A 20,578-nucleotide genomic window follows, 5' to 3' on the forward strand; every position below is an offset into this window, starting at 1 on the left:
AAACATAACCAAGACCGACAGAATCAGTCACAATGCTAGAGACTGAAAACACATCTCAACCACTGTTTCAGAGATAGTAGAAACTGCAGATGCTGGAGAATCTGAGATAACAAGGTGTAGAGCTGGATGAACACAGCAGGCCAAGCAGCATCAGAGGAGCAGGAAAGCTGACGTTTTGGACCTAGACCCTTCATCCACTGATTTTTTTTTTAAATGGAGAAGCTAACTCCAACCTGGGCAGCATGGTGACCCAGTGGTTAGCACTGGGGACGTGGATTCGATTCTGCCCTTGGGCAACTATCTGTGTGGAGTCTACACGTTCTCCCTGTGTCTGCATGGCTTTCCTCTGGATGCTCTGGTTTCCTCCCACAGTCCAAAGGTTTGCAGCTTAGGTGGATTGACCATGCTAAATTGCCTCAGGTTGTGCGGGCTAGGTCTATTAGCCATGGGAAATGCAGAGTTACAGGGATAGGGTAGGAGGCAGGTATGGATGGGTTGCTTTCCGCCGGGTTGGTGTGGATTTGATGGGCTGAGTGGCTGCTTACACTAAGGATTCTATGATTCCATGATGTAGGTTCAAAAGCTGAGAGATATCAAGGTTCTTTCAAGCAGTTTAACAAATTGTGTCAGAAAATTCATTCATCAAATCAGAAAATATGAGCAAAATACGAGTGACATGCCACGTGTCCTGCGCAAGGAATATCTCAGCCAAACTAGGGCATGTTGGTCCACCAGCCTCCTGAAGGTAGTGCCAGCAAGATAAGGAGGCCATTCACCATTGTTTATTTGGTAACTCACCACTCAGCAGAGTGCTTCATGGGAGACCAATGACAAAGTTGGGGGCAGACAATGGTTGAGAATGCCTCTTTTCCTTTTTCTCCTTCGCATTTTGGATAACATCCTCCAGTGTCTCTCTTACAGTTGGCTGACTTAGACAGCCAGGTACTTGAGTAAACCAGTTGCATCTTTGTTCGCTGCTGCCATTTGCAGACCAATCTGGATTTTTCCAATGGTCTGATTTTATTGTCAGTGGACAGGATGCCAACTAAACCACTATCATCAGTATGGTGGGTGGTATTGACCACATTGGATCCATTGTACACCAGTTAAATGGAGTTTGTGCCATCCAATTATGAGACCATATACTCTCCACATTTATAAATGATAAACAGGACTTTGTACAAATCAGTTCAGGTCAGAGTGGTGAGAGTGAAACCTGCCCAGAAAATCTTGGGTAGGAATCTGTATTGTCTCACTATTCAAGTTAGAATGGTCTGAATTTAGGTCTTTTATAGGGTAGGAAAGTTCCCAGTGATGCCCTGTGATAGACGTACAGCCTGCTGGGATCCTGCTACAACAGTAACCTCAATAATGTACATCATCCAAAGTCAAGTAATGGTTTTGTTGAGTCCCCAACTTTGGTCCTTTTAAATGAGGTGCTCCCTTTTGGAGACAATGAGATGTCAAAAAGAAGCTTTACATGGATGGAGTTACTGGAATGATAGCCAGGGTTGAAATAATACCAAGGCAAATCTGCTAGTTTGGGAGGGAGAAGAGATATTGGCAGATAAGTTATGATTTCTATCTGAAAACTAAGGAAGATATCTGGCAAACAAATGAAGTCAACTCTATAAATTGGCAATTGGATGCCTTTCTGAAAGGAAATGTGGATTGAGTAATAAGGCAAAGAGATTCTTACTGTGTGTTACATGTAATGAAATCATTGATACGTTCACAATTTGAATTTTATGTTTATAAAAATAAAATAAGTAGTACATAAAGAGTATGATCATGAACTATCTTTTGATATGATAAGACAAAGAACTGCAGATGCTGGAAGTCTGAAGCAAACACAGAAATATTGCAAACTCAGCAGGTCTGGCAGCATCTGTGGAGAGAAAGCAGAGTGACCCTTCTTCAGACTGGTTGCGGACTCAAAACATTAACTCCACTATCTCTGCACACTTGCTGCTAGACTTGCTGAGTTTCTTTAACAATTTCTATTTTTACATATGGACTGAGCGTTTGGTGATGACATCAACTACATGGATTTTCTCTGTCTGTGAATGATCATTTTTCCACATACCTAGAGAGCTTTAACACTGACACTGGGTATAGTGCATTTTGGGGTATATACACGTCCTGTGCCCTGATGAATTGGAGTAAATTCATTGGCGTAAATCTCCAAGTTAACAGCTACTTGTTTTTATAAATTGCAATAAGTGTAGAAGAATGTACAAGGTGTTTCATAGGAGCATTATCATATAAAATTTGAAATTGATCTATATAAGAGGATACTGGGACAGGAGATAAGTTTTTAAGGAATATCTCAAAGGAGCAGTAAAATTAAGGGAGATTAAGATAGGAAGTTACAGCGCTAGGGGCCTAGGTAATTGCAGGATCATTCGCAATGAAGTTACTGAAAGGCTGGAATGCAAAAGAGGCCAGAATCGGAGGTCATGAATTTTTCCAGAATGAAACTAATAAAATGACGGGGTAAGGCTGTATTAAAAGAAAAATCAGAAATGAATAAATATCTGTCACACAGTAGTAAACATAAATTTAATGTGGATAAACAATGCAGAAAAATGGGATTTTGTTTTTGATTAGAGCTTTCCCCCACATCCAAAATATAACTAATTAGCTTCTGAACCTCACCTGCTCTGATGACAGAACATAACTAAACATAAATTTATACTGCAGCATCAAATAGTTAGTCATGAATGTGTTACAACAGTAAGTAATCCGTCAATCTTTGGAGAAGCATGTTCACCTCTGTATCACGAGGTTGTGGATTGAAGCCCATTTTAAGATTCATCATATAATCCATGCGGATATGCCAGTGCAGTATTGGGGGATTCTACACTGTCTGAAGTGCTGTCTTTAAAATGAGATGATAAACTGAAGCCACTTCCTTCCTGTGATGTGGAGGTAAAAGAAACACAGGATCTGGAACTGTGATAATGGGAACTGCAGATGCTGGAGAATCCAAGATAGTAAAATGTGAGGCTGGATGTGACAGGATCTGGAACTGACTGCCTGTAGAAAATGTTGAAAAGACAGAAACTCTCAATTCATTGAATTTTAGCTCAATTGCCATAACTTGCAGAGCTATGGACCAAACACTAGAAAGCGGGATTAGGCTTTGTGGCTAATTCTACAGCCAACGCAAACATGATCGGCCAAGTGGCCTCTTTCTGTGCTGAAATACCTTATGATTTTATTCTATTCCGTGATTTGAAGGAGAGCAGGGTAATCCCTCAAGTTCTAGCTGATATTTAATCATCCTGCAACATCTTGAAATAATTGTCATTTATCTCATTGCTACTTGCAAGACTTTGCGCAAATTGGCTGCTGCATTTTCTTCAATGCATTACTGACCATACCTCAGAAAAGTATCTCATCAGCTGTATCAAGCTTTGAGATATCCCGAGGTTGTGAAAAGCATCCCAAGTGATTGAAACCTACCTTGCATCTATCGGTCCTGTAGACTGTAAAGAGATAGTCTCAAAGAGTATTATTTAACAACAAATGCAGCACCTTGAGATGATATTTCACGAGAGTTTGGTTAGTTCGTTTCTCTACATTTCAAGGGAGCTGGTGTTTTGGCACTGACTTTTTTTTTGAAAAACTTTCTGCAGGTCTCAAAGGGTCAAAAGATGAAGACATTTTTCCCATAATACACTCAGTTGTGGGGAAACATTGCATGTTTGTGCCATAAGACTCTTTGTTTTAAGAAAAGAGAGTAAAAGCAATCAAAATAAGTATTTTAAGAATAAAACCAAGTGAGCAATTCTTGTTCTGCAGATCAGGCTGAGCATGTTTTTATTGTTCTGGCTGAATGAAAAAAATCCAACAAAAATTCCCATGATCTGTCTGTAGCAGTCAGTTGATGTGCAATTGATTTACTTTCAACTGAATAATCGTTACGCCTTCGTCTTAAGTAATATTGACTGGTTTTTGAGGCAGCAAAGCCTCAAGCATTAAGTGCTTTAGCTAAATAACTTGTTAAACTTGTGCAGTTAAACCCCTGAGATGTGGGTTTGTGGTATACCCTGTATGTAGTGTATAACTAATGGAACATAACTGAAGGGCTGTAATAATATAGCTGTAATAAAATGAATAGATTTTCACACCTAATTTATACCAAATTGTAATCATAAATGCCTGAATCAACTGAAGTTTAATCTCCTGGAGTTCTAGAATTGACACAGTACGGAACACTAAATAGAAAATACCAGTGCAAACCAACCTAAATTGACAAGACTTTGAGGGGTCGGAGTTGACAACTTCAGAAATATTCCTGGAGGTCTCATCGCATGATTTCCTGCCATTGGCCAGCTAACATCCTGCCTTTCCAAACAAAAACACTCTCGTTTGTGGTAGGGGAACTTCACAATTAGACTCTCAAATCCATTAAGGGTCACCAGTTTTGGAATGTACGTGTTGGGCTTTAACTCTTATCTATTGCAGATACGGATTTAGAAAGTTGCCCTGTTAGCTACTGGATAACTGAGGAGCCCTATCAGCACTTTGAGGATTTTTTTTAATGAGATACTAGAGAGTAGAAAGTAGGTCAAAAAAAATTCAATAGTAACTTTAAACACAAACTTGATATATAGTAAGTTGTTGGGAGAGGATTCTGAGGGTCAGGATTTACATGAATTTCGACAGCCATCAACTGATTCGGGATACTCAGCATGGCTTTGTGTGTGGGAAATCATGTCTTACTAACTTGATTAAAGTTTTTGAAGAAGATTGATGAAGGCATAGTAGTAGACGTTATCTATGTGGACTTCAGCAAAGCGTTCAACAAGGTTCTGTGTGGTGTACAGGTTAGTAAGGATAGATCACATGGGATCCAGGGAGGCTAAACAATTGGTTACAAAATTGGTTTGAAGGTAGAAGAGAGAGGCTGGTGATGGGAGGGTTGTATTTTGGACTCTGACCTGTGGTGTGCCACAAGGATGAGTGCTGGGTCCACTGCTTTTCCTCATTTATATAAATAAGTTGGATACGAATAAGGGAGGTATGGTTAGTAAGTTTGTAGATGACACCAAAAGAGGTGGTATAGTGTACAGTGAAGAAGATTATCTTGGAATATAACAGAACCACGATCAGATCTGCCAATGGGCAAAGGAGCGGCAGATGGACTTTAATTTAGGTAAACATGAGGTTTGCATTTTACTAAGGCTAACCAGGGCAGGATGTATGCACTTCAAAGGTATGGTCCTGGGGAGTGTTGCTGAACAGAGAGACCTTGGAGTGCAGGTACATAGTTCTCTGAAAGTGGAGCCACCGGTAGATAGGGTGGTGAAGAAGACATTTGACACACTTGCCTTCATTAGTCATAACAGAGTATCAGAGTTGGGATGTCATGTTGGGCTGTACAGAACATTGGTGAGGCCACTTTGGGAAGACTGCATACAATTACGGTTGCACTTCTATAGGAAGAATGTTGTTAAACTTGAGAGGGTACACAAGATTTACCAGTATGTTGCCCAGGATGGAAGGATTTGGGTGATAGGGAGAGGCTGAATAGGCTAGGGATCTTTCCCTGGAGCATTGGAGACTGAGGGGTGACCTTACAAAGGTTTAGAAAATCTTGAGGGGCATTGATCAGGTGAATTGCCAAATTCTTTTTCTTACGGTGGAGGAGCCCAAAACTAGAGGGCATAGGTTAAAGGTGAGAGGAGGAAGATATAAAAAGGATCTGAGTGGTAACTTACTCCCACAGTGGGTGGGGCACATATGGAACAAGCTGCCATAGGAAGTGGTGGAGGCAGATACAATGCAACATTTTATAAGGAATCTGGAATAGGTACATGAATAGCAAGGGTTTAGAGACATCTGTGCCAAATGCTGGCAAATGGGACTAGGTCACATTAGTTTGTCTGGTTGGTGTGGATGAGTTGGATTGTAGGGTCTGTTTCTGTGCTGTAGACTGTTTGACTCTAATTCATGAGACTACAGGGAGATGGCAGGAAACGCACAGTTGGAAAAATGCTTCCATCAGGTCTCCACAATCCATTGTTTCCATCAGAAATGAATAATGCTCTCCCGCTGGCCTCCGATCTTCAACCCTTGATAACGTTCAGCCCATCTTAAACTTTGCTATCCATATCTTGACTTGGACCAAATCCCGTTCACCTGCTACCTTTCTGCTCGGTGGCCTATTGTGACTCCCGGTTCACAATGTCTTAATTTTAAAATTGGCACTGTTTTCAAATTCCTCCATTTGACCCCCCTGTATATCTCTATTTATCTCCTCCAGCTTGACAATCCATCAGGAGCCCTGTACGCTCTGTTTTCTTTGTTGGAACATAACCAGGAGCAAGAGTACACAAAGGCATTTTGGCCCCTCAAGCCTGCTCTGCTGTTTTATACAATCATGGCCAATCTCATCTTGGCCTCAACTCCACTTTCCTGTTTTATCATTCCTGACTGTAACTACAGCTGCCTTTGTCCTCAACTCTGGAATTCCTTGTTACGTCCTCTTGCCTTATTCAAGGTATTCCTTATAACTTAAGTCTTGACTAAACTTTAGGCCACTTATCCTGTTATGACTTTACATTGGTAAACTTCAAACCTATTTTGACAAATACTCCTGTGAATTACCATGAGTTCTTTACTATGTTACTATGTTAAGTCTACATAAATGCAACTTGTTGGGCTTAATGACTGCCTTCTGTGCTGGTGGATTCGGTGATCCAGGGAGCTGTCCATGTGCTTAGAACTGAAGTCAGCTTCATGGTAAATGCTGTTCTGTGTGTTTGTGAAGGAAGTGCTCACACTGACCAGCTCTGCCTGAGCACTTACTCCAGCAGCGTGCATTCGAGGCAAGTCAGGAGCCTGCATTTGGCACTAAACCTCTTAGAGCTGCAGACCATTAGCTGCCATTACCTGCAACCTGTAGGTGTCAGTTAGTTAAGCTGGCTAGATAGCTTCAGTATGTTGCAGGACAGTATCAATACAACAGTCTCAATCCGCATCGTGGCCATGAAAGTTTGTGGTAACCTGTCTCCTTGCTTTTTCCCCGTTGGTATACATCAAGCTGTATAACCACTTAGAGAGATGCCACAAGGACTGTGACAAGTTACCATTGCCAATGATAACCTGAGATACCTTGCTTGTTCACTCACTTTGACATGCTGTCTGTGTTCAGGTGAATGAAACAAAAGCATATGTTGATAGTAGCTGAAGGGAGAAGGTTTAAGTGGATTATTGGCGTAGACTTCTTGGAGAAAGTAATTTGTTTCTGTGCTGTTTAAGGAAAAAAAAATACAAATTTGAAATTTTTCGTGTATTTTCTTGAAGGGCTAGCTGACTTACCAAGGAGTTCTCTCGGTCAGCAGGTCTGGTTTATAAAGAAATTGTTTATCAACAGTGCAATGGGAGAGAGGACATATCTGTGAACTTACCCTAAGGCTATGCTGCACCCAAGGCTCTAAATACAGTTTAGATGTATTCTGCTTTTGTGTTCTAAAGAAAAAAATCACCACAGTCGCCTGATGTTGAAGAGTTAAGGGCTTTAAACTTCCTCAGCATCTGCGGAACGATTGGAGATTAAGCTGTGCACCTCCCTAACATTTCAAATCCATTAACCTTAATGGTTCATAGTTTAGGCATTCAATTGTTGTACCTGTGATTAGAATATGAAACTTCTGACTATGTGCGTAATTCAGGCAAAGAGCGTTGATGCACTTTAGGGGAAGCTAGATAAGCAATTAAGGGGAGAAAGAACGTTACGCTGACAGTTAAATCAGTATATACCTGGTCAAGCCAATGTCCATTGAAGATTCAATGCCATCTGATTTTTGCCAGAATTTAGGTAACATCACCAACAGTGTTCCCTGACACCATCAACTGAGTTAAACCATTCACATTATTTCAGAAATAATCTAGTTTACTCTTACCTACAGATGATTTCATTAGTTGACCCAAGTTGACCTGCTGCTGCAGTTAGTTGACTGGAGGTCACGTTGCTAAAAGACCCAGTCTGCATGTTACTGAGCTTTCACTTGTCCTTCTTCATTCTGCACCCCTCTCTCACTCTGACCTCACTTGTTCACTGCCCCATACATTTCGGTTATGCTCAATGGAGCCACAAGCATTTTTGATCACGGTCCGTGCCTCAAAACTGATATAAATAACTTTTAATCAAAAATACTGCTCCCATCTTTTCAGACAGCAAGTGCAGATACTGCTTAATTTTGTTATTTCTTTAATCAGTGGATCCTGGAAATCTGAAGTGAGAACAGGAAACACTGAACATAGAACAGTACAGGTCCTTCAGCCCATGATGTTGTGTCGAACCTTTATCCGAAACCAACAGTCTATCTAATCTCCAACCCTACCTGATACTACCGTCCATATGCCTATCTAATAGCCTTTTAAATGCCCCTAATGAGGCCGACTTCATTACCCTCTTCGGCAATGCATTCCACACTCCGACCACTCTGAGTAAAGAACCTACCTCTGAAGTCTCCCCTATATCTACCTGACTCACTTTAAAACTATGCCCCCTCGTAACAGCTACTTCCACCCTAGGAAAAAGACTCTGCCTGTCTATCTCTACCTCTGATACTGGAAAGATTCAACAAGTCTGGCTGTGCCAGTGGAGCAATAGAGTTGTCATCGACCTGAAATGTTTTTCGATTCAAAGGGAATAATTCTATTCTGATGAAAGATCATCAGTTTGAATCATTACCTCTCTTCCACCACCACAGATGCTGCTGGACATGCTGGGTATTTCTAGCATTTTCCATTTTTATTTCTGCTATTTTTGCTAATCCTAATAAAATTCTCTTCAGCTTCAACTGTTATCCCTTTAGTCATTTAATCACTCCAACATTTCTCCTTTTGCTCTTGTCTCTACTCTTCTTTTCCCAGGCTTAGTACTTGCTTTTGTTCTGTTCAATTCCAAACAGCTCCCAATTCTATTCTAATGAAAGCCGGTAGCGTTAAGCTTATTTCTTGCTTTTCCAATTTTCAACACACTCTGTTCTTTACTTGGTTCAATTGATTAGTTGATACAGTCTTAGACCTGTTTTACTGGAGACTCTGTGGCCTACTGATACCCGTGCAGAAAGATCTCAGAGTATTGATAGAATGATTTGGAGGGCTTTGATTTTTTGTTTTATTTGTTCTTGGAACATGGGTGAGGCCGTGATTATTGCCAAACGTGGTATCCTGATGTTGGTGACAACTTAAGTAGCAGGACACTTGAGAGGGAGTAATATTCAGCCTGAGGCTGAAGTCACCACTAGGCACCATTACCTGATGCTCCAGAAGATAGTATTTTATGAGCAAGAGCTCAGGTCAAACCAAATTGGCATGATTCATTGACTTCTTTCCCATTTTCTTTTTTCAGGATTGTTTCCCTGGCAAAATTCTTCCCAAAAATAAAATGTCTAGGAAACCTTAGGCAAGGGATCTAGCAGCCAGTAGTTTTTGTTAAGGCTTGCGTTTGGCTGAACTCTTGCTTAGGCATGCAAAAAGCAGTTTGGCTCCTTGCTCATCACCACCAACACCCCCCCCCCCCCCCCCCTGCCATTTTCATTGATGCACCATTGGTGGCATTGCATTTAGCTGCCTTGACCCCAAATTCGAGAATTCTCTCTGTAAATCCCACTTTTCTTTTCACTTTCCTGAAGATGCCCTTTTGCACCTAATTGTTTGACTAAGCTTTTTGCCACTTGTACTAATAGCTCTTCAAGTCTTGAGTCAAATTTTCACACAATGCCTTGGAATATTTTACACAAGTGCAATACAAATGCATGTTGTACTTACTGTCCTTTTGTGTTTTTGATGAAGGAATACAGTCAACTCCAAGCGATAATGGAAGAAAACAGAAGCTGTGAAGAAGACTCCAGGAAAATGGTTTGGAATGACAATCTTGAAGTCGCATACGATTGATAATTGCCTTCAAAGGAACTCACCATGAAGTGAACTTTGAATAAATGTCCCTTTTGCTTTGCATCAGTTACCAAGCAGGAACACTTTTATCAGCACCGTAACAAAGTAAACTGTTGGAACATTCTCAACACATGTGAGCAACGCAGGGGTTTTGTTGTTTTCTGAAAGGTTTAGCAAATGAATCCTGCCAAGCTCCAACGCTATAGCACTTGAAGGTCATGGATCCTGAGCCAAACAGTACCCGTCAGAAGAGTACAGGAAGGGTCGAGCAGAGCCCTTGTAGAACATCGAGCACGGGTGACATTTCCCCCTCAGCTGTAATGTCCACCGTTGCCTACCAACCAAGCCAGCTCCATCCTCCAGGAAGCCTCGGTGGTGACATTGTGCCTCCCCCACCGTGTTTCTCAGCCCCGCTGCATCTTTCCACAGGGGAGCGTGCCCACCTCCAGACCCCAGCGCACGACCAGCCCAAATCCCACGCGGGCGCTTACTCCTTTGAGCAACCGCAGCACGTCCCAGCCCAGCTCCGGCAGCAGCCTGTGCCCCCAACGTTCATGGCCCCGGTAAAACCCGAACTCAGCCTGGAGAGACGCTCCTGGCAGCTGTTTGACCCTCGAGGCCCTGTGGCATCAGGCTCTTACGCCCACAGCGGGCTTCCCTTGCACGGTGGGCACCTTCTCCCTTCCCACTGTCCCCCCAAGGAGGACCTTGTCTATGGTCACCAGGTGCCCCCGAAGCAAGACGAGGCGCCCAGGAAGGAGCGGAAACCGCAAAAGCCTGGCAAGTACATCTGCCATTTCTGTGGGCGGCCGTGCGCCAAGCCCAGCGTGCTCCAGAAACACATCAGGTCCCACACCGGTGAGCGCCCATACCCCTGCCACTCCTGCGGCTTCTCGTTCAAGACCAAAAGCAACTTGTACAAGCATCGTAAATCCCACGCTCACAAGCTCAAAGCGGGGCTGGTGCCGGGCGGCAAGGGCGAGATGTTTGAAGGAGCCTCTGCCCTGGAGATGGAGAAACTGAGCGGGGACGAACCAGAGGAGCACACCGAGGGGGACGAAAGCACCGATTCGGAGGACGAGACCACGGCCATGTCCGCTCACCCGCTCGCTGACCTGCCCCCCAAGCACAAACACATTCCGAGCTCCAGTTCCCTTGCTGCCCAGGAACCGAGCCCCCGGCGATCCACCTTCACGTTAGCGCAGCAGAATGAGACGCCGTCTCTGGAGGAGGGCTCGCAGGCCTCTGAGTCCTCCTCCCTTGACCTTTCCTTCAGCCACAAACCCGAAGACTCTCACACCATCAAGCAAAAACTGGCGCTGCGGCTGAGTGAAAGGAGGAAGGCGTTGGCCGACGAACAGTCCAACACTTTCCTGAGTCCTGGGAGCAAAGGGAGCACAGAGTCGGGTTACTTCTCCCGCTCGGATAGCGCTGAGCTGCAAATCAGCCCTCCCCAGACCAGCGCAAAGTCCTACGCCGAGATCATCCTCGGCAAGTATGGCCGGTATGGTCAGAAAACATCCATGATAGCAGCAAGTGCCACCCAGAGGACACAGCAGATGGCCTTGGAAGACAAACCCAGTGGCCTTTCGTTTTCCCTGCCCAAGGCCCAAATGGAACAGAACGTCATTGAACACATCACCAAGCTCATCACCATCAATGAGGCGGTGGTGGATACCAGTCAAATTGACAGCGTCAAGCCTCGTAGAACCTCACTGTCCAGACGCGGTAGCATTGAGTCTCCAAAGCCAAGTACCTCCAGGGAATCTTTCCAGTTTGACCTAAAGCCGCTGGGCTCTGACCCCAGTAGACACCCGTTCTCAGCGGCACGCCATGCCCACAGTACCACTGAAACAGTGCCTCTGACCAGGAGCAACTCCATGCCTTCTGCAGGCAGCGCCTGCTTTCCGCAAACATTCAAGGGAAGCTACTCCTTCGATGACAGGATGGCTGACCCAGAGCAGGTCTACAGCCAGAGCCACGGGCTCGTCTCCCAGCACCGCATGCTGAAGAGGCAGAAGGCCATAGAGTTGCCTTCGGGCATGGAGTACCAGACGGAGGAAGGCGGCTATTTGGCCAAAGAGATGCAGGTGCCACCCAGCAGGTCGGGTGAGGAGCAGGAGCCTGCAGAGGGCGATCCCACCAAAAAGACCAAGAGAGGCTCCCGGGTGAAGGGGCTGATGTACGAGTGTGACATCTGTGGGGCCCGGTACCGTAAACGGAACAACTACGAGACGCACAAGAAGTATTACTGCTCGGAACTGCACGCCCCAAGGTCCCGGCCTTACCTGGCACATGTTCCTCGAGAAAGCCAACGTGGAGCTCTACCTCATGATATGCAGCCACAGATGGTGCACTACAAGCTACGCCCATCGCTCGAGCTCACACCGGCGAGGAAGAGGAGGAAAGAGAAGAGCCTTGGCGATGACGAGGAACCACCGGGTGACTACAGCAGTCGATCAGCCGCCGCCTCTTCCTCTTCCGTTGCTGTGCCCAGCGTGCCATCCAGTGTTGGGGCAGCGGCCCCCCCCAGTTCGGCACCCCTGTCATCTCCGACGTCCGGCAGCCCCTCGGGATTGACCCGCCCTGGAGCTAAAAGTGAAGCCATGGAAGTGGGTTTGGAGTCGGGCGCCGGAGCTGGGCCCATGTCGACTGAACCCCAGGCCCTGGGTTCAGAGAGTGGCAGCAAAAGAGCAACCGCAAAAGAAATCTCAGTAATCCAGCACACCAACGCTCTCAGCAGGCCCAGTTCATTCGAAAAATCAGAATCTCTTGAGCACCTCAGCAGCGTGAGTTCGCAAGAAAGCCTGTCCATTGAGTATCCCCCACAAACAGCAGGGGCAGAACCAGCGTTAGCTTGGCACTCTGCCCCTCAACATTCTCGCCATCATCACCATCCCTTACAAGCCCGACTGGTCCGCCAACGCAAAATCCAAGTCCCTGAAATCCTTGTGACCGAGGAGCCGGAAAAATCGGAGAGTGACAAAGAGGTGGCCACCAAAGAGCCAGAAAGGGCTCCTGAGGAGTTCCAGTGGCCCCAGAGAAGTCAGACCCTTTCACAGTTTCCAACTGAGAAGCTGCCGCCCAAAAAGAAGAGGTTACGCCTGGCTGAGATGTCGCAGTCTTCGGGAGAATCGAGTTTTGAGTCCGTCACGCTGGCGAGGAGCCCGAGTCAAGAGAGCAGTATCTCCCATGGTTCCAGCCGCTCAGCATCATTTGAAAGGGAAGAGCATTGTAAACCACCAGAAGCCGCCTCATTAAAGGAAGCGGCTGGGCCGCTGTCCGAGATCCATGCCAGGCCCCTGGGCTCTCACATGCTGACCGTGCCTGCTCACTACCATCACCAACGTGAAATGAGGCGGTCCTCCTCCGAACAAGCCTCCAGCGGACAGTATCCTTCAGAAGCATCTGAGGCTCGCAGCAAGTCGTTTGATTACGGGAGCCTGTCTTCCGATTCGTCCTCCAGCTTGAAGCTGGCCTCCCCTTTGAAAGAGCGGAGAAGGTGTTTCTTGGTGCGCCAGACCTCATTGAGTGGCTATGGCGAATCTGAACAAGAGGCCAAATCCGGCTCGAAGCAAGATAAACTCGAACAGGTCCACAGCCCTGGCACGTCTTCTGCTCGCGGGCCAAGTTGTCTCTATCGTTCTTCCCCCCCTCCTCCTCCGCCATTGCCTCATTCCTGCCAGCCCAGTGTTTCCCAGATGCCATCTGATGCTGCCCAACTGTTTTATACCCAGCCACCAACCGAGGCCTTCCAAGCGTTTCAGCAGCCATTACCACAAGCAGTGCCGCAACAGAAGCAATACATGCCGCATCAGCAGCAGCTCTCTCCTTTCCTGGCTCAGCACCATCTTCAGCAGCAAGGGCAGATACCATCGCTGCTGCCAACATCGGTGATGCCAGAGGTGCTTTCTACTCCTGTAGCTCTGCCTCACATCCCTTATCCTCTGTTTCCATCGCCGCAGCTGTCTATTCAACCAGCCCAGTTGCAGCCTGCACAACAGCTTCTACAACAGCCTGTTGAGTTGCCTGTTCATCCCTCGTCACTACTGCACAGACAGCGATTGGCTCCCTCGTCCACTTCACAAGCTGCCTACCTGCCCTTACACTCGCAGCTGGCCTACCAGCTGCAAGCAGAAACTGGTGGTCATTTCAGGGAGCCAAAGCTCATGTCGCATCTGTCTCCCCCAATCCGTGTTGCTTCTTCCTCGCCACCTTTCCCTTTGCAGCCCGAGTACAGTTCAGCCGGTGCGGTCCTCTCTTCAGCCATCTCCTCTCCAGGCACTGCATCGTTCGCGACGTCGCAGCCCGCAGTCACTGAATTTCCCGAGCTCCTGCAGCCTGTGGTGTCGCTTGTGGTGCCCGTCAGAGTGCAGACCCATATGCCAACCTACGGCAGTGCCATGTACACTACCCTGTCACAGATGTTGGTGACGCAGTCAGCAGAAAGTCCTCCTGCAGTGGTCATTTGCAGAGTGGAAGATAGCAAACCCAAAGGTACCCTTGTATGTACTGCAGCAATGCAGGGGATAGGGCTCGATTTGTCACAGATGATTGCTGGCCACCATAGGGATTTGTTCCAATCACCCTACTTAAGAATTCCATTACCCATGACAGAAAGAAAGGGTTATATACCACTCACCTCACCAACAGAGGGCATGTGTGGCACAGATAGTTATCAGACCACCATTGGGGGAAGCAAACGAATGTTGTCTCCAGCAGGTAGCTTAGAACTGACCATGGAGACCCAACAACAGAAACGTGTGAAGGAGGAAGAGATTGAAGAGGAATCTGAGGAGAGCACTGAACCAGTCAAACATTTAGGTACAATGCATACAAGGCCAGAGGATGCTACAAAACTACAGAAACATCAGCTGGCAAAACAACTGGGTGAGTCCAAGGCCACACCTACTCAAGCCTCGCAAGAGTGGGATTCTGGTGCAAAGCAGACACTACCCCTCCCACAGTTCCCCCTTCAGCCACCTGGACCGTCTGAAGTATACAAACCTTGGCCCGGACACCAATACAGAAGTAAAGTGCTTTTAGGCCCTGTGAAGAAGGAAGATTCCCAGGACACTCTCAAAGAGAGAGCCCCTGCTCACGTGCAAGAGCTTCATCAACCTACCACCAGCACTTTACCTGAGCCACCCACTAGTCCTAGCCCTGCAAAGCCCAGCGCCCTTCTGACAGAGCTTAGTGATATCCAGCAGGTACTGCACTTCCCAAGCCTCCATACAACCACTAATGTCAGTTGGTGCTACCTGAAGTACACCAAACCAAATCCTATGCAGCAAACTGACCGAAGATCTTCGGTGTATGCTAGTTGGTCCATCAGCTTGTACAATCCCAACCTACCTGGCATGTCGACCAAACTAAGCCTTGCCCTCCTGAGATCAAAGCAGAAAACCAGCAAGGAAATCTACACCATGGCAGCAGCTCCACGACGAGAGACTGGAAAACTGGTCCCATCAAACACAAGGAAGCTCCGGGTTAGCGAGGTAAGGCCAACGTGGGACACAGCTTTGGTTTTAACACTGTGTGGCCAGTAGCTCCGTTGAGAGGAATAGATGTAAATATTCAGCAAACGGACAGCTATAAGCCACATAATTTGCATGGGCTTTAAAAAGAAGCATAGATCTTTTGCAATTGAGACTTACACAAAATTCACTCTTTTTCTCATAACACCTGTGAACTTTACTGATTTTGTTCTGAACAAATATGTACAAATTATTCAAGCAACAGGTATTCTCTCAGAATCACACCTTACAGACCATATCCCAATAAATACTGCCACTGTTGTGGGTATGTCTCGTCCCGTCAGAATGACAGGCCCAGCAGACGGTAGACAGTCAGAAGGGAGTTGCCCTGGAAGTTCTTAACATTGACTTCGGACCGCATGAAAGCTCGTTGCATCAGATCAAACATGGGCAAGCTAGCCTTCTGCTGATTATCACGTACCACAACCTCCCCTCCCATTCTTCCATGTTGAGCATCCTTTGCAGAGAGCACAGAGGATGGTGAAGACACAGAATGTACTGTCAGTGGGAACTTCAATGTCCTTCATGTGAGTGGCTCAATAGCACAACTACTGACCGAGCAGGGTGAGTCTTAAAAGGCATAGCAGCTATACTGGGTGTGGCAGTACTCCAAGAAATGAAGAAGAAGGAAACTTACTTGACATCATCCTCACCTGCTGTAGCTGCATCTGTCCATGACAGTATTGACTGGAGTGACCATTGCATAGTCCTTGTGACTGAGATGAAATTTTGTCTTCATTGAAGCTACTTTCCACTGTGTTGTATACAACTACCACTGTGCTGAATAATAGACTTCTTCAAATAGATCTAAGTCAAGAGTGGGCACCCATGAGGCAGTGTAGGCCATGAGCAGAATCCCACTCTGGCACTATCTGCAACTTCATGGCCTGGCATAGCCCCCTCAACCATCAAGCTGGGTTATCAACCCTGGTTCAAAAAAAATTGCAGGAGGTTATGCCAGGACCATCAAAAGGTCATAAATGAAAATGTTTGGTGACTACAGTGTTCAGCACCATTCATGACTGATACTGAAGCTGTTTGTGAGCAAATGTAACAAGATCTGGATAATATTTGGGCTTGGGCTGACAAGTTGCAAATAAAATTCATTCTGCACAAGTGCCAGGCAATGACCATTTCCAACAAGAGACAGCCTAATTATTGCCACTTGTCTTCTAATGGTATATCTGTCATTGAATCCCTCTATCAACATCCTGAGAGCTTCCACTGACCACAAACTGAGCTAGACTAACCATGTAAATACAGCAGCTTCAGGAGCATTCCAGAGACTGGGAATTCCACAATGAGTAATCAACCTCCAGAAGGCAGCTTACCATGACTTTCTCCAAAAGCAGCCAGGGATGGGCAATAAATGCTGACGCATTGAGCATTACATACACCACATCAATGAATGTCTGTCTTTTTTTAAAAAAAAGACCCGTAACCTCACCACAAATTCCAGCCCTTTTTCTGGCCACTGACTTAGACATAAGTTGGCTTTTCCATAACCTCAAAGTCAATGCACCCAATATCTTCCCAATGCATGGTAGAGCCTTGTTAATGCATATATTTAATTTTCAGTGACTAGGTGTTTGCTGTTGAATGCACAGCTCTAAGTGAGGCCTAACCAATGCATTTAACATTACTTATAGTGACTGATATTCCACTATTTTGACTAAAGTTTACCAAATGTTTGCTTTTGTTTCTTTCATCGGATGGGGGCATTGCAGATGAGGGCAATATTTGTTGTTCATACCTGTTGTCCTTGAATTACGTGGCTTGCTAGGACATTCCAGAGGACAGTGAAGAATCAGTCACATTGCTATGGACCTTCATTCACATGTTTGCCAGTAGATTGGGGGTGGCCATGGGTACCTGCATGGGCCCAAGCTATGCTTGCCTCTTTGTAGGTTGCATGGAACAGTCCCTCTTCCGCACCCACACAGGCCCCAAACCCCACCTCTTCCTCCATTATGTTGATGACTGTATTAGCACTGCCTCTTGCTCCCCAGAGGAGCTCGAACAGTTCATCCACTTCAACACCTTCCACCCCAACCTCAAGTTTGCCTGGGCCATCTCCAATACATCCCTCACCTTCCTGGACCCCTCAGTCTCCATCTCAGGTAACCAGCTACAAACTGATGTCCATTTCAAGCCCACCGACTCCCACAGCTACCTAGAATACACCTCCTCCAACCCACCCTCCTGCAAAAATGCCATCCCCTATTCCCAATTCCTCCACCTCCGCCGCAACTGCTCCCGGGATGAGGCATTCCACTCCTGCACATCCCAGATGTCCACGTTCTTCAAGGACCGCAACTTTCCCCCCGCAGTGGTTGAGAACGCCCTTGATCGCGTCTCCCCCATTTCCCGCAAAACATCCTTCACACCCTGCCCCCGCCACAACCGCCCCCAGAGGATCCCCCTCATTCTCACATACCACCCCACCAACCTCCGTATACAACGCATCATCCTCCAACACTTCTGCCATCTACGATCCGACCCCACCCCCAAAGCCATTTTTCCATCCCCACCCTTGTCTGCCCTTCTGGAGAGACCAGTCTCGCCGTGACTCCCTTGTCCGCTCCACACTGCCCTCCAACCCCACCACACCTGGCACCTTCCCCTGCAACCGCAGGAAGTGCTACACTTGCCCCCACACCACCTCCTTCACCCCATCCCAGGCCCCAAGATGACCTTCCATATCAAGCAGATGTTCACCTGCACATCTGCCAATGTGGTATATTGTATCCATTGTACCCGGTGTGGCTTCCTCTACTTTGGGGAAACCAAGCGGAGGCTTGGGGACCGCTTTGCAGAACACCTCCACTCGGTTCACAACAAACAACTGCACCTCCCAGTCGCGAACCATTTTAACTCCCCCTCCCATTCCTCAGACGACATGTCCATCACGGGCCTCCTGCAGTGCCACAATGATGGCACCCGAAGGTTGCAGGAACAGCAACTGATGTTCCGCTTGGGAACCCTGCAGCCCAATGGTATCAATGTGGACTTCACAAGCTCTCTCCCTATTTATTCCAGAACCCTCACCCCATCCCCCTCTCTGATGAAGGGTCTAGGCCCGAAACGTCAGCTTTTGTGCTCCTGAGATGCTGCTTGGCCTGCTGTGTTCATCCAGCGCCACACTTTGTTATCTTTGCCAGTAGGTTGCCTTCTCTCAAGGCATTGATGAAGCAGCTAGGTTTTTACAACAATCAATGATGGTTTCATGATCATCATTAGTGAGACTACATTCAATCCTAGACTTTATTAATAAAAATTAAATTCCCCCAATGGCCATGGAATTTGAACCTTGAGAATTAGCCTGGGCCTTTTGATATACTGGAGCAGTGACATTACCATATATCAACATATCTTTTAATAGTCTATTTGGACATTAACTGTTGCAAGGCTGCAATTACTCCCAGACCCCTCTGTGTTGATATCAAACATATTACCCACAATTATACTAATTATGCAATTCAAATCTTCCTGCACAGATTCATACACCTGCCCCTCTTCCTGGTGATGGTAGAAAAGAAGTCTGCAAAATAGAGAAGGAAGAAGAAAGGAGGGAGAAACATGAAGATGAAACATCAACACCCAAGAGACTGGAACCAACTAGAATTAAGATTTTTGAAGGAGGGTAAGAGCAGTGTTCTAATATGCCTACAATAAAGAGCCATGGAGATATTGCTGTGAAGTGACCTTTTCAGTTGAAGAAGTTTTCCTGGGCGAAAGTTTAACACTGCAGCGACAAGTGTTGTTAGAGTGGTAAAATTACAAATCCTTTCAGCATATTGCTGCTTTGAGGGGAATCTTCTCTTCCCTACCCCACCACTACCAAGACAAAGAAGACAAGTATTTAAGCAATTATTTTTTTGACGCAAAACTTGAGATACTTGCTCTGTCATTGAAGATGTTTAAGGTAAGAGAGGTAATCACCTGTGTTTCTCGAGATGGATTGAAGGAGACTGTGGAACATTGGCTAAAATGCCTCCTGTCCATATTTGTTAGAGCATTTATCATTAATGAACATTAATACTAGAATAGCAAGAAAACGAAGCTGCATTAAAAACTGGATGTTACTTTCTCATCATAATTCTTGCTGAACATGAGTTTAAAATTAGATTAGATTACCAACAGTGTGGAAAAAGGCCTTTCGGCCCAACAAGCCCACACCTCCCATTGAAGCATCCCACCCAAACCCATCCCACTATAACTCTCAAACCTCTGAACACTATGGGCAATTTAGCATGGCCGATCCAACTAACCTGCACATCTTTGGACTGTGGAGGAAACCAGAGCACCCGGAGGAAACCCACACAGACACAGGGAGAATGTGTAAACTCCACACAGCCAGTCACCTGAGGCTGGAATCGAACTTGGGTCCCTGGAGCTGTGAGGCTGCAGTGCTAACCACTGAGCCACCATGCCACTTAATGAGGCATTGCAAACTCATGTTGGCATCACTCATCCCATCCTGTGTCAATTTTCTAACTAAACGTTTATGGCCTTAGTTACAGATTGTTCATAATCAGTATAATTAATTGCTCCTGTTATCCTGAAACAGTGAGCAGGTTCCTACACTTCAGTCAGTCAGACCTAGAAGCCCTGTCTGCTTAAAAGACAACACAGTTCCACAGATATATCTATAAATTCATGAAAACTTAAACCAGACACTAAAGACCTAATATTTTTAAAATAGGAAGTCCATTATTTCCACAAACTTGTTCATTGGATGCGGGCATCACTCGCTGGACTGGCATTTGGTGCCTATCATTAACTATTCAAGTCTAATGGCAGTCCTCCTCCTTGAACCATTGTAAGTTCATGAAGTATACATTTGCCCACTTTGCTATTATGCAGGAAGCACCGTGACAATGAAGGGGCAGTGATACTGTTCCAAATCAAGATAGTGTGTGCTCGAGGGTATCTTGCTCGTGTTGGTGTTCTTGTGCATCTGCTACAGTGTTGAAGTCTAGAAGTGTTATTGTGGAAATGATGGTAAGTTGTTTTGATACATGTGTAGGTGATAGATATTCTTTAGGATTCCAGCCTCTTACCTACTTGTGATGAAATGAAAATAATTGGTTCTTGAGTACTGTAGGTGTGGATCAACAAGC

The 20,578-nt window shown here is 45.9% G+C and overlaps 1 protein-coding gene across 3 annotated transcripts in view; it reads left to right on the forward strand.

Moving 5' to 3' along the window:
- The window catches only part of LOC125465021 (transcription factor HIVEP3), a 365,357-nt gene that overhangs the window by 294,816 nt on the left and 49,963 nt on the right, over positions 1-20,578 (forward strand). For all 3 annotated transcript variants that reach the window (XM_048558059.2, XM_059654309.1, XM_048558060.2), the window contains 2 exons: positions 9,817-15,416; positions 18,953-19,098. In XM_048558059.2, the coding sequence (XP_048414016.1) occupies positions 10,137-15,416; positions 18,953-19,098 (5,426 nt within the window). In that variant the 5' untranslated portion in view covers positions 9,817-10,136. The remainder of the gene's footprint in view (positions 1-9,816; positions 15,417-18,952; positions 19,099-20,578) is intronic.

The sequence above is a fragment of the Stegostoma tigrinum genome, chromosome 24 (assembly GCF_030684315.1).
Source record: "Stegostoma tigrinum isolate sSteTig4 chromosome 24, sSteTig4.hap1, whole genome shotgun sequence".
In the NCBI taxonomy this organism is placed as follows: domain Eukaryota; kingdom Metazoa; phylum Chordata; class Chondrichthyes; order Orectolobiformes; family Stegostomatidae; genus Stegostoma; species Stegostoma tigrinum.